Here is a 14620-nt window from a genome sequence, read left to right as displayed (position 1 = left end):
TTGTAGCCGCAATAAAAGTTCTCATATTTTTGCTGCTTTTATCTATTTAATGTAAATATATCAAGTGCAGCAGGTTTATATAGTCACAAAGTCGCGATAATTTTGATGGTGTTCTGGAGCATTATTTTGTTGTGTGGGGGGAGGGGGTGAATATACAGCCAGTGATTTACCTGGGTAAATCGTGTCTTGAAAATTTCCCCTTTTTACAAGTTTCTCATTTTAAACTTGCAAACAAACAAAAAAAAAAAAACCCTTACTTTCCTCTCCAGTTCAGTAGGACTTCCTGCTGTTTTCATGTGTGTCTATAATAAATAAGTCAGGCTGTGTGCAAGGAGACAGCTTTCACTGTGGCTGTAAAGTAGGCTTGTGCAAGTTCCTTGAAGGAAAAGCAGGTTTTCAGTTATTCCCTAATGAATATGCATGAGAGAGATTTGCATACAGTGGAGGTAATAGGAATGCATATTTTGTTTCTTGCATATTCATTAGGGGTAGCCTAAAGACCTGGCCTGTTTGTGGCCCTCAAGGATTGAACTTGGACATGCCCGCTTTAGAGTATTACATCTGCAGAATTGGTGCTTTTGGCTTTGGATAATCAGACTTTCTTTGTGTGTTTTTCTTTGCATGGACAGAGGTCCTTGCCGTTCTGTTGACGGATGTTCTGCTGCTGTTGCAAGAAAAGGACCAAAAATATGTTTTTGCCTCTGTGGTGAGTACCCGCCCTTCCACATAGGGTCACAGCTTTAGCCGTGTCTTGGTTTGCCACCCAGCACATGTAGGATTCAGAAGACACTGAAAATCATATTCACAAAGATGTTCCCTCATTTTGTGCTGACAGGTTGGCCCAAGACATCTCTAGCGTCCCAAGAGTTGTACCCTGAGGGGGGGGGGGGGGGACATTTTCTATAAGTGGTTGCCTCCTTTTAGGCATGCTGATGCCAGCGTGGGGAGCACCTGTTCTGTAATGGCATCGGGGCACCTAAACTTTATGGGCCTTATATTCACACCATGAGAGATAGCTGGGCTGCCTCCCGCGATCACTGCTGACCCTGGATATTCAATGCCGGGCCATTTCTACTGACCGGCATTGAATATCTGAGTGTTTTTTGACCAGTTTAAATTTAACCAGCCAAGCCAGTATTCAGCACTGGTCAGTTAAGTTTAAACAGGCCAAAAATATTTTAGCAGCCTAATTTGGCCAACAAAGTTAGCCGGTGATGTGCTGAATATCTGTGGATAGCTGGTTATATCGCGTGATATAACCGAATATCCACTAAGCATTAATCAGCGATATTCAGCAGAAGAGCGCCAGCTACCTCCTCCTGAATATTGTTGGATAGCCAGTAAATACCGTTAACTGGCCAGGAGCCGTTCCCGGCTGGTTAAATGATTTAAAAAATTGGCCAGTATGTTGTCTGCAGTTCACTAGCCATAAACCTAGTCTAATTGCAGATGGGGTAAACGAGGCAAGGGTGTGCGTAAGTTCCAGTATTCTGTAAGTAAGTGAAAGACATGTCCCGCCCGTGTCCTCCCCCCTTCAGTTATGCATTATAACACTTCCATGTGCCTTTACAGAATGGCGCTTAGGGTATGTGTAAATGCAGATGTGTATTTCTAGAATTGCCATTTAGGTGATCTGTTGTTACCTCCTGCAGTTCTACACTTTTTTTTTTTTAACCCTGATTTAAGCTTCCAGTATTATGTCCGTGTAGATTTAGTCAGGGATTATAGTTTCGTGGAGCACCACCAGAGTCACTGAGCCTTCCTGGTGGACAGAAACTTTAACAAACACTTCCATTTAAACTTCTTCAGGTTCTGCTTTGAAATTGCCATATTGTAATTGGCTTAATAAGCCAATCAGCATTTTTAACAGCACTTAAGCAATAATGAGCATGCGCACAACTTGCTAAGCGTATTCTGTAACGTAGTACGCCTAAGTTCTAATGCATGCAGGGAAAATGGGGGGTGGTGGTTATGGGCTTTGAAGAAACTGTGTGTTTTAAGTCTATATAATGTATTGGATATTTTCCTGCATTGATTATGTTCTGAAGTGTATTTCTCCTATTTGACCAGCAGATGGTGCATGTTTATGCTTAAAGCTGTTACAGAGGACTGATTTCTCTTTCTTTTAGTTGGCACACAGATAATCGGAAGTGCCTGTAGTGATGTAACCAGTTTTTATTTGAAACTTGACTTTCCTGGGCTCTGTTTGGCCTGGAATTTGAAATTACCAGCAGATGCTGGCTGTTGCTTCAGTTTCAGCCTGGGAGAAGAGAGAGACAGAGAGAGCTCTTTATTGAAGCTCTGTGAACAGATATATGCCCTGATCTCCCCAGGTACTTTCTAGGAAGTATGCAGATGTTTAATTAGTTTTCTAATCTATTTTTCAGTTGTTACAATTTTTTTTTTTGTCCACTGTTCCAAATTCTGAGAATAAACACATTTGTTTGTTCATTTGCCTGTCTGGATTGATAAGAATCTGTTGTGTTTTGGGTCTGTGAGTGCTTTCTGGGAACTGTGGGTCCACTGGGACTGTGGCTCCAGTAACCTAGAATCACGGGGGATAATTTGAGAGCGGGAGACCCGCCCAGAGGTGGTTGTGACCCAGTTGGTGGGAGGAGAGTGCTAGTGTAGTGCACAAACGGCAGGTGCAGGCGTACCTGAGCTGTGCTGGGGATAGACCCTCTAAGTGGCCACGTGGTAACCCCGGGCAGGTGGCTACGCGTCTCTTGACATGGGCGTCGAATAGTTATTGAAAAATGCCCCACTGCACGTAATCTATGTGCAGCGATTTAAGTGCTTTTGTTGGCCTAAATGGATGTGTGTAGTTTTAGGCACTATAATATCACTAAATGTATGCTACAGTGGTGGAAATAAGTATTTGATCCCTTGCTGATTTTGTAAGTTTGCCCACTGACAAAGACCTGAGCAGCCCATAATTGAAGGGTAGGTTATTAGTAACAGTGAGAGATAGCACATCACAAATTAAATCCGGAAAATCACATTGTGGAAAGTATATGAATTTATTTGCATTCTGCAGAGGGAAATAAGTATTTAATCCCTCTGGCAAACAAGACCTAATACTTGGTGGCAAAACCCTTGTTGGCAAGCACAGCGGTCAGACGTCTTCTGTAGTTGATGATGAGTTTTGCACACATGTCAGGAGGAATTTGGTCCACTCCTCTTTGCAGATCATCTCTAAATCATTAAGAGTTCTGGGCTGTCGCTTGGCAACTCGCAGCTTCAGCTCCCTCCATAAGTTTTCAATGGGATTAAGGTCTGGTGACTGGCTAGGCCACTCCATGACCCTAATGTGCTTCTTCCTGAGCCACTCCTTCGTTGCCTTGGCTGTATGTTTTGGGTCATGTCGTGCTGGAAGACCCAGCCACGACCCATTTTTAAGGCCCTGGCGGAGGGAAGGAGGTTGTCACTCAGAATTGTACGGTACATGGCCCCATCCATTCTCCCATTGATGCGGTGAAGTAGTCCTGTTGCCCTTAGCAGAGAAACACCCCCAAAACATAACATTTCCACCTCTATGCTTGACAGTGGGGACGGTTGTCTTTGGGTCATAGGCAGCATTTCTCTTCCTCCAAACACGGCGAGTTGAGTTCATGTCCAAAGAGCTCAATTTTTGTCTCATCTGACCACAGCACCTTCTCCCAATCACTCTCGGGCATCATCCAGGTGTTCACTGGCAAACTTCAGACGGGCCGTCACATGTGCCTTCCGGAGCAGGGGGACCTTGCGGGCACTGCAGGATTGCAATCCGTTATGTCGTAATGTGTTACCAATGGTTTTCGTGGTGACAGTGGTCCCAGCTGCCTTGAGATCATTGACAAGTTCCCCCCTTGTAGTTGTAGGCTGATTTCTAACCTTCCTCATGATCAAGGATACCCCACGAGGTGAGATTTTGCGTGGAGCCCCAGATCTTTGTCGATTGACAGTCATTTTGTACTTCTTCCATTTTCTTACTATGGCACCAACAGTTGTCTCCTTCTCGCCCAGCGTCTTACTGATGGTTTTTGTAGCCCATTCCAGCCTTGTGCAGGTGTATGATATTGTCCCTGACATCCTTAGACAGCTCCTTGCTCTTGGCCATTTTTGTAGAGGTTAGAGTCTGACTGATTCACTGAGTCTGTGGACGGTGTCTTTCATACAGGTGGACCATTGCCGACAGCTGTCTGTCATGCAGGTAACGAGTTGATTTGGAGCATCTACCTGGTCTGTAGGGGCCAGATCTCTTACTGGTTGGTGGGGGATCAAATACTTATTTCCCTCTGCAGAATGCAAATAAATTCATATACTTTCCACAATGTGATTTTCCGGATTTAATTTGTGATGTGCTATCTCTCACTGTTACCAATAACCTACCCTTCAATTATGGGCTTGCTCATGTCTTTGTCAGTGGGCAAACTTACAAAATCAGCAAGGGAATCAAATACTTATTTCCACCACTGTATATACTGCGCCTACATTTAGGCACAGCTTATAGAATACACTTAGGTGTAATTGTTTTCCGTGTGGATTTTTTTTAGACGCCATATATATAGAATCTGACCCTAAGAGTATTCTACTAGCTTATTCCAGGCACATAGCGCACAGCTTCCTACATGTGGAAGGGAATGGGTGGGCCCCGTGCTAGGGGGTAACTTATAGGAATACTATAAGCTACATGCCTGCATTTACCACCTGCCTTTTACATGGCATAAGTGATAGCGCCTAAGTATTGGCATTCAAATGGGCATCCAGATGTCATTACAGAATTCACGCTTGGTGCCCAGATTTGGGCAACCTTTATAAAATTGTCCTTCCAGTGCTCAAGCCCAGCACATCCTCAATGAATGGAATGGCACAACAGCTCTGATTTTTTTTTCTCTGATTTTGTTTACAGGATTCAAAGCCTCCCGTTATCCCATTGCAAAAGTTGATTGTAAGAGAGGTGGCCAACGAGGAGAAAGCAATGTTCCTTATTAGTGCCTCGTTAAAAGGGCCAGAGATGTACGAATTCATACCAGCTCTAAAGAAGACCGAAACCTGTGGATGGGTTATATCCGGGATGCTGTGGAAAGGTATCGTGACAACTCAAATTTTACACATCCAATAATGTCCTACTATCTTTATGACTTAATTTATAGATTGTAGACATTTTGTTGCCTATGGACACGTATCAAAAGGTAGGGCGTGCTTATATGTGCATGTTTGCTTTAATTGCATAAGTTTTATATTTGTTAATCTTGAATTGCTAATGAATATGACTGTTGGGCAGACTGGATGAACCATTCAGGTTTTTATCTGCTGTTACTGTGTTATGTATTATTTTGTTGTAAATCTTACATTGGAATGAGATGTTTTGATTGTTACGATAAGAGGGCTATATAGTTCTTTAATTTGGAGAGTTAAATCATTGCAATACAAGTTTGCACTAGCCCACACTGACACACTGCTAGTCTATAGAAAGTTTATTAAGGATCTGCTATACAAATTCTGTGGCTTCAGCCTTCAGGCACCAAATATGTCATGTCAGCTTACAGCTTAGTTGTGACTTGGGAATGGAAAAGTTTGTGCAAGCGTGCATCGATGCCCAAACGCAGGGGTTGATTCAGTTGACTTTTTCAGCTTGTTTGGTTTGCTTTAGGATCAGATGCTCTAGAATTCAGTTATATGGCTTTTGCCTGACTGACTATCAAGGTTCTTTTGTCTTGTGAATTCCTAGATTTTTTTTTTTTTTTTGCTAGGTGTCCTGATGAAGAGGAAGGCACACTGGGTGAACTCGATGAGGAGAGGAGACTGGCAGATGCACGTTTTGTTAAGTTGAAAGAACTGCAAGGTGAGAGAGAAGCTGAAAAGCTGCATAGGATGGATTATGACCTGTAAGGATCATTTCCAAAAAGGTGAAATCACAGATATGACCTGGCTAAGGTCCAAAGAGCTGAGATTCCAATTTCTCCCTCTTTTTTTTTCCCCTCAGAACGTTTAAGTGCCAAAGACGGCCTGATCGCACAGACTCTCAATGAAAAGCTGCAGATCTATTTGGAGATGTCGGAACTACATGGGTATGAAGAGCCTTTGCAAGAGATGGCACGATCAAAGCTCCTCCTCAGAGGGGAACTGGAGAATGCGCAAGGCGAGCAGATTCTGAAATCTGCAATGATGCAAGGTGAGGCACAGACCAAAGATGTGTCGGTGTGTGGGGTGAGGAAAAGCACCACGGTTCGTACCAGGAGGCTGCTATTATTTTAGGAGGAAGTCTATACAAAAAAAGTGTCTGTGTTATGCGGAATTTTCCCCAGGAGTGTAGTAATACTGCACCATAATGACTGAGTTTGTACTGTAATTTATCTGTGTTATTGTATTGGGTGTTCTTGTATTGTTATAACGGGTTTTTACTGTGAGAATCGCTTTGGGTCTGATTGATAAATGGAAGAAGATAAACTATCCATGGACTCTGAGGGGAGCTCTGAGCTACAGGACGGGTGCAACTTCTTTTACCTACCAGTTCTTAGAACGGTGCAGCTGGGGTCCTGGTCACTGCTAACAAATTGTGGAAAGAAGCTGGTGCTACCTGGAGACTCTTTTGTGCGTCATGGGATTGCTAGATGTAAGTCCTTGAAAGTTAGAACTCTAACCAGAAATGCAGGTGGCCTCTTTCTCCTTTCTACAAATAAGAGAAGAACCAGAAGAAGTCCCACAAAACACTGAAACAGGAAAACGCACACAGTGGGAATGACTGTACATTTGTCCTTTAGATTGTAAGCTCCTTCAGCAGGGACTGTCCTTCTATGTTAAACTGTACAGCGCTGCGTAACCCTAGTAGCGCTTTAGAAATGTTAAGTAGTAGTAGTAGTAGTTGAGCCGGGTGATCCAATTTTAATGTTCTTATTAATTAAGCAAAATACAAGTGGTTGAAGCTACAAAGATCTTAGGGGGCTTTTTACTAAAGGTTAGCTTGAGTTAACTGCAGCAGTTCCCATTTTATTCCTATGGGCCCTGCTGCAGATAACTCGAGCTAATCTTTAGTAAAAGACCCCCTTAGAATTTGCATAGCAATGGACGCAAGCTCTCAAAATTTGCATATCAATGAACTCGACATGGGCTGTGTTTCGGCATGAGTATCTTCGTCAGGAGTCCACAAGCACTTTTGCATGATTCTGAGTGTGCATATTTTGTGCATACTCTTGAATCTTCTACCGTAGGACCTGGAGACTGGTGGTTACAAGTCATGTAGATATCAGATGCTAAATGTAGGTTGTGTCCCCAACACGCTGGTATGTCCCACCTCCAACGCATTATCTCCTTTTTCCTCAGCTTGGACCCCCCCCCCAGTACATTCCTTGACTCTGTCTCCCCCAGCTTATGTCTCCTAACATATCCCTCTTCCCTCAGCCCCCTCACACTCGCTGTTGGTCTTCACCAGTCCCCTCCTCCTAGATCTGCTATTTCCATTAATGTCACTGCTACTTTTCTGTATTTCGCTCGAAACCAGACGAGAACAGGAAAAATGACTTGTTTCCTAAATAACTAAGGGCCCAGTGTTTAAATCGGCTGTCCCGGACCAGTTAGCGCCCAATGCGAAACTGGCTATTTGGGGGGCAAACCGGGGCAGAATCAGTCCTTGGCCAGTTAAGTGCCAATATTCAGCACTTAACCATCCAAAGTAACTGCATAAATAGGTCAGTCCTATCTTTATGCAGGTCACTGTAACCTATGTTTTCAAGGGCCCTGTATACCCAGAAATTCATTGCCAGAGCCCGGACATGGCTTGGCATTGAATTTCCAGGGATAGCGCCAACGGTCAGCAAAATGCTACCAGCTGAATATCGGGCCCTAAATCTTTATCCAAATTTAGGAAAGCAAAATTCAGTAAAGCAGAGGCGTAGCCAGACTACAGATTTTGGGTGGGCCTAGGCAAGAAGTGGGTGGGCACCAAGTGCTCCCCCCCCCCCCCCCCCAACCACCACCAACAAAAATATCTCAGCTGGCGGGGAAATGCTTCTTTCCACCATGGCAGTCTGCAGTACGCATGCGCTGAAAACTGAGCATGCGCAGGTGCTGGTATCATGGAGAGTAGTGTTTTCGCTACCATTAGGGGGAAGTCTTCAGCTGGCTGAGCTTGGGATCCCCACCAGCTGCCACTAAACGTGTGGTACTGTTGGGTGGGCCTGAGCCCTAAGTGGGTGGGCCCAGGCCCACATGTGGCTACGCCACTGCAGTAAAGACCCATTGTAACAAACCGTACATATATTAATGAGACAGCGTTTGGGTTCTTATTCAAGCAGTAGCAATCATGAGGGTGGAACGATTATATTTTGGGTTAAAGTAAAAAAAAAAAAAAAAGTAAGACTGCAAAAAAACAATGTTAATTTTATTGCATGGGTTTAATCAAACGTAGAGCATTCTGCATGAAATATTGTAAGTTGGTGGATATGGAGATGACAGGCAAGTCCAACCATTTGGCAAAATTAGACAGTCACCTAGAGCAGAAGCTTCTGGGGAAGCAGCAAAGAGAAGCTGCAGTCAAGCAAAACAGTAGTTCCATTATGTAGCTTCCCACTATTCCAGAATCTGTGGAATAGTTGTGTCCATCAACCAGCATGTGGAGATAGAAAACTGAAAACGGAGCTGAGACATATCTCTCTTGGCATCCAGTCCAGCTGTTCAGTATTTTCTATCTCCAGAAGGTGGCTGGACAAACTTTGTACTGCAATGGTTCCCAAACCTGGTCCTGGAGGCACCCCAGCCAGTCAGGTTTTCAGGATATCCACAAATTGGCCTATTTGGTGGATGCTATTTATGACATGTAACAGATTAAGGCCCCCAGTATGTCTGGCTGTCACAGCTCGTCGACAACTCTGGTTGTGGCATTGGACAGTGGAAGCAACTTCAAAGTCGCATCTAGTTAAACTGCCCTTTCAGGGCAAGTGGCTATTTGGAGAAGATCTCAGTAACTTGGTGAAAGAATTGGGAGAAACTAAACCACAGCTGTTGCTGGAGAATAAGCCAAAGGCCTTTGCTCAACCATCTTCAGAGGGCTTTCAATTTCGAGACAGTAGGTGTTACTGGCCTGGTTGTCAGCAATATGGTCAGTGATGCAGGCTAGAGGGGGTGTAAGGCTGAAGGTTCATCTAGGGGCATACACTACCCTTGGCTCTGCTGTTAGTTCCTCTCTTATCTTTTCTTTCCAGTTCAGTTAGAACCAGCGCTGAGATAGTGGTACCATTTGCATTTACCTGGGGTTTCCCCCCTAATTAATAGACTCTCTATCCCCCTGTTACTGAGGCCCAGGAGCCAGGTACCATGGGCTCCCTCCAGGATTAGCATCTTGGGCTTTAAACCTGACCAACAGGTATCGTCCTTAAAGATGACAATGGTCACAACTTCCTCCTCTCACATCCTATCAAGGAACACTGCTGACCCAGAGAGCCGAGGACCAGGGCCGTCTGTATGGAAGTGCATGGTGTCTGCTATCTTTACAGAACAGTACCACAGCCCATTGGAGTCCTGCACAAAAACTCACTCTGTTGCTTAAGAGAGTTATATTGAGATTTTTATGATGGGGGAGGGTGCGCAATGTTAATGATTTGCTTCAAGCTAAATTTCACCTGTAATGTCAGCCTCGCAGAGTTAGTCAAAGGGATGGGAATCCCTGTCTCCTTCCTAAAATAGCATCTTATTTGTATCAGATTTTGGTGCTTGTTTCTTCCTAGGCTGGTCTCACCACTGCACTGTACCTATTAATAAAATATTTCCCTCTTCCAGTTGAGGAGCTGCAGAGCCTACTGTGTTCCCAGCTGGGCAACCTGAGTGATCGTACAGAAGAGAGCCCTGGGAATCCTGTGCTGCTGCGGAGGGCAGAGACTTTCGGAGGGCTACGACAGTAACACAACAAATCCAAACAAAAGTAAGATGAAGTGGAGTTTGTGGAATGCTGCAATGCCTTTGATCCACAGCTAGATGCGAAGGAGGCAGAACAGTGATCTGTCAAGCCAAGCATCCCATCTTTGGCAGGGGTTAGTCTGAATCACAGAGAAGAACCCAGCAGTTCCTCAAGAGGTAGTCTATCCAATATAGCTCACTCCCAGAAGAACAAATGCCCAAGTCTGTCTGGTTAATAATTTTGTTTATGGGCTGCCCCTCCAGAAATATGTCTTAAATCTTGCTGAAACTATACTCTTGTACATGGCCACCTTCTTCATCTACCAGAGTGACTCTTGTTAACAGTAGCATGGTGTACCAGGAGAGGTTTCTTTTGGATCCCTCAGGCAGCAAGGAGAGCTGGTTCACCCAGGCATTCATCCTGGAAAGGTAAATCAGAGAAAATAAAGGGTTGGGTTGGATAGATACTCCGATTTCAGGGTAATGTTCTGTTTCCCATGTGTGGTATCTAGATAGGGTGGTTGGCATGTGGTGAGACCTCATTGGGAGCCTCTTGTCTGACTCTAGAGGCCATGTACACTCTTGACCCAGCCAGTAGGAATTGCCGTTAGGCAGTGGCTGGGTCTTACAAAGGCCATGTACACTCTTGACCCAGCCAGTAGGAATTGCCGTTAGGCAGTGGCTGGGTCTTACAATGCTGACTTGTAGCAGTAGCCTAATGAGCTTCTCCTGGATGTACACCCTTCAGGTTTTCAGGATTACCACAGTAAATATGCATGAGATACATTTGTATATGTTAGATTTGCATACCAAGGATCTCCATCTCATAAACCTGAGTGGTTGTGTTTGCCTCCATGAGCGGATCGAGAAGCACAGACGTAAAGGATTTTGTCAGGAAACCGTTGGCCTCTGCCAGTAGCGCTGTAGCTGAGTGTATGTCCAGTTGTCAAGATGTACACATTTCATTGCCTGGAGGCTATCGCTCTTCTGGTGCATCAGGAACCCTAGAGTCATGACATACCCAGAAAAAGTCCTTGCAAGATCAAGAAAAGAACTAAATTCTGTGCACCATAAACAGATATGTGGATTGTGTGGGCAGATAAATAGAAGTTGGTCTGCTTAGTTGGGCACATTTCTATCTGCTACTGTGCTGCCACTGGTCTTATTCAGTCTGACATCCTCTCCTTCTCTAAGGACTCTTTGGGGTGAATGTTCAGCTGTGGACAGAGCAGACAACTTTAGCTAGTTAACTTGGTCTGACTATTCAAGTGCGTTTCATGGGTTGAGTGAGCCCTGAATATCTGCTTAAACCCAAGCACACAAAACTCATGTGGGTAAGTTTAGGATAGCCATTTGTGTGGGCAGAGTGAATAGCGCCCTAATCTGACCTTGTCCTTTTGTTGTGGATGCAAAATGTAGCCAAACAGCATGGAAAAAATAAGTATCCATTAGATTTGTGCAGTTAGAAAGCTAGCCATGTGAATTTGTTGAATGTTGGCCATTGTGTGGTTACATTCTGCTATTCTGTTAGCTGCTTTCACCTTCACTGCAAGTCTGTTCCAGGTATTCACCACCCTCTTAGTCCAAAGTGTACTTGCATATTCTTTGGGAGATTCCCTCCCTCCTTCAACTTCATATTTATGTGCCTTTATCGTGAGATTTTTGACCTTATGAAACACGTTGTCATGTTGGTGTCAAATATTTCCTTTTGTTGGATTTTTTATGTGATCTTTTTTTCAGGTGGAAGTTTCAAGAAGAAAGTATACAGTGGTGACCAGAGACCGAGAGAGAGGCGATCGGCCCCTGCTAGCTGTAACTCCCAGCTGCCGGAAATTTCAGCCAACAAAGGCGAAGGATCTCAAATGGTAGCATTGTGTCGTTTGTGCTTTTTGCAAATAGTTTGTTTCAACAATTTTTATTGATGAAGCAACATTTGCAATACAACTTTTAAATTCAACTGAAACCACACTGAAAAAAAACATGTCAAATTCACAGAAGAAAAACCTTCCCTTGTATCATCAGTATTTTTTTTTGTGTAACATCCCACCCTCTCCCAACCAACAACTATGCCCACCCACCATAAGCGGTCCTACCCCCCCCCCCCCCACACACACACACATTAGAAATCCCCCCTCCCTCCCCCCACCCACCCCCCCCACCCCGCTAAGGAGATTTTGCAAATAGTTTAAATGAGAGGATCATGCTGAGCAGGAGAAGGGGAAGAGATTTTGGATTTAAGTCATGTTGTTTTTAGTTCTAACTCACAAGCAAGTTACATTCAGGTGTATAGTAGGTATACTCTTGAGGGTTCACAGACTAAATTTGTACCTGAAGCAATGGAGGGTTAAGGCTCAGATGCTTAAAACTCCAGCGCTGGAAAAATACTGCCACAGCAACACAGCTCCCTAATGCGCAGTGCTAATGTATTTGTATTGTTGTTTGAATATTTTTACTGCTGTAATTGTCTATTCCTTATGTTTGACTTATTCTTGCTGTAAACCGCCTTGAGCCAATTCCTTCAAAAAGGCGGTAAATAAATAATGACATGCAAATTTAGGCATGCTGTCAGCACTGAGCATTAGAGACTTGTTTCGAAGTTAGGGGAAGGATGACGCCTGGCGCCTGCGCTGAAGAAGAATTGTACGTCAAGTACAGCTCTTCAGTGTATACCCAGAACGCCAGAGGGGGGAGGAGGAATGGGAGCTGTGGTTTGCTGTGTTTGCTGCGGGGCGACCCCACTGCCCTGCAGGGCAGCAAGAGGATGTGATGATAGACAGGAGGAGGGGAAGAAGAGCGGCACCACTGCTGCTTTCCTGTCCCAAGATCGGGGCGGACAGTGCCTGCCCCTCTCCCCCTCCCCTAGCTGGAACCCAGGTCCTAGATAAGCCATGAGTGGCACTGTTCCTGCTTTCCTCTAGATTAAAAAAGGCTAATTTTACGTAACACTTTGTTGGACTGTCTGCCTCTTGACATCTCAACACCGCCACTTCTCCCTTCTTAACCCTAATGCAAGCTCTGAGCTGGCGTAGGGTTTATAGCGTTAGGAGCATCCGAGTTCACAGCACTGTTGTTCTGAGCATGAGGGGGAATAGGAAAGGAGCTCATTTTAATCTCATTTAAATGCCATCTGCAGTATCCCTTGGCGTGCTCATCCCACGTGCTAGAGTCCTCTGAGCATTTTGTACAGGTAAATGCAGGCACTAGTCCGGCTCTGATGGCCTATAGCACCCAAATTTACCTTTGAGTATCAAGGCCTAAGTGACTTGCCCAAGATCACAAGAAGCTGCGGGCTTCCCTGGTTCTGAACCGCTGTCCTAGTCATTAGGCAGTGGAGAGATACAACCATCCTCGGGAAGAGTGAGGAATGGAGGGTCATGCAAGGTTAATCCTCGTGCTAGAAAGATTGGGAGAGCTGGAAAATGTGCTGTGAAATAGAAAAGGCTTAGTATCCTGGGGGTACTCTTTACATTACATTACTGCTCCATTTATATTCTGCATTCACCTATAAGATTCAATGCGGATTACAATAAAATAATCCAGCTCAAGTTAGACACTGGGAACATCCATAGCCAGAAATATACAGTTAAATTTTAATTATTGAAATACCACTTAAATAGAAAAGTTTTTAAGCATTTCTTAAATATTTCACTATTTCCAGCCTAATTTCTGTTGGAAAAACATTCCAAATCTTTGCAGATTGGTAAGGGATCATTAGAGAAAGGACACATTTGTATCTAATACCATCAATACATGGGTAATTTAATTTTAACTGATCATTTGAATGAAGACTTTTCCCGAAGGAAGAAAATGACAGAATCAGTGTGAATGGCAAAGGTGCTGAACCATGAATAATATTGAATATTAAAATACATAACTTAAACAGCGTTCGTGCTTCTGATAAGAGCTTGCATCAGATTATTAAGTTAACCCTTTGTATGTCCCCACACTTGTTCTCTGACAAAGTGGTGGAGATGAACACTGTTTCTGATTTTGGGAATGTTTGGGATGGATGTGGAGAGCAGTGGTAGGACAAAGGTTGACGAGTCGGACAAAAGACAAAATGGGGGTGGAGGGAATTGGTGATGGGTTGCATAAGAGAAGTTATGTGACTGTCTACCCCAAAATGAGTGAAAATAACAGGGTGGCCTGTATAGCCCAATTATTTATTTTCCATTTAACTGTTGTAACCGATGTTGTAACCGTTTAATGATTGAGGCTGCTTGTATATATTTTCTGTATTTTGTTCATCACTTAGAGCTTTTTTGAGTATGCCAGTTTATAAATTTGAATGCATAAATAGTTAGTACATAAGTGATTCTAGAGCATCATGTAACAGGGCCAGGCTGATCTAACCCTGGTTGTATCTCGTGGTGGATGCTGTATGGGCTGGTCTGCCAGTATTGAGTCTTAGAGGCCCTCTTCATTTCTGTCTTTCAGAGGGATGCATCATGTATGGAAAACACCCATATTGCATCCTCCCTGGAACCAGAGGTAATTGATCCCAGTTCTGAAACAACAACATATCTTTGTGAAACAGGACACAAAATTTGGCACATTCCCTCTTGGCCCCAGTTTGAATTTTTATAGTTCTTGCCCTGAGTTCAGTTTAGGATGTGGCAGTCCACTTTTCACCATTGGGAGAGCTGCCCTTAGTTTGAAAAGAACGGCTCTATGTCCTCCGTCTCTTTCATGCGAGACTGACCAAAGATGTTGAGGAAAGCTTTCAATAAAAGGGAGATCTTATGTT

At 44.0% G+C, this 14620-nt stretch overlaps 1 protein-coding gene across 1 annotated transcript in view; it reads left to right on the top strand.

Annotated features, from left to right (window-relative positions):
* Positions 1-14620, top strand: part of ARHGEF18 (Rho/Rac guanine nucleotide exchange factor 18) — a 182958-nt gene that overhangs the window by 154663 nt on the left and 13675 nt on the right. Inside the window, 9 exon segments of the mRNA XM_030217703.1 lie at positions 630-706; positions 4892-5003; positions 5006-5069; positions 5736-5827; positions 5969-6157; positions 9757-9863; positions 9865-9898; positions 11614-11738; positions 14311-14364. Of these exon segments, the coding sequence (XP_030073563.1) occupies positions 630-706; positions 4892-5003; positions 5006-5069; positions 5736-5827; positions 5969-6157; positions 9757-9863; positions 9865-9898; positions 11614-11738; positions 14311-14364 (854 nt within the window).

This window comes from Microcaecilia unicolor, chromosome 11 (assembly GCF_901765095.1).
Source record: "Microcaecilia unicolor chromosome 11, aMicUni1.1, whole genome shotgun sequence".
In the NCBI taxonomy this organism is placed as follows: Eukaryota; Metazoa; Chordata; class Amphibia; order Gymnophiona; family Siphonopidae; genus Microcaecilia; species Microcaecilia unicolor.
Note: the sequence above shows the minus strand (reverse complement) of the source record. Positions and strands in the feature narration are given on the sequence as shown.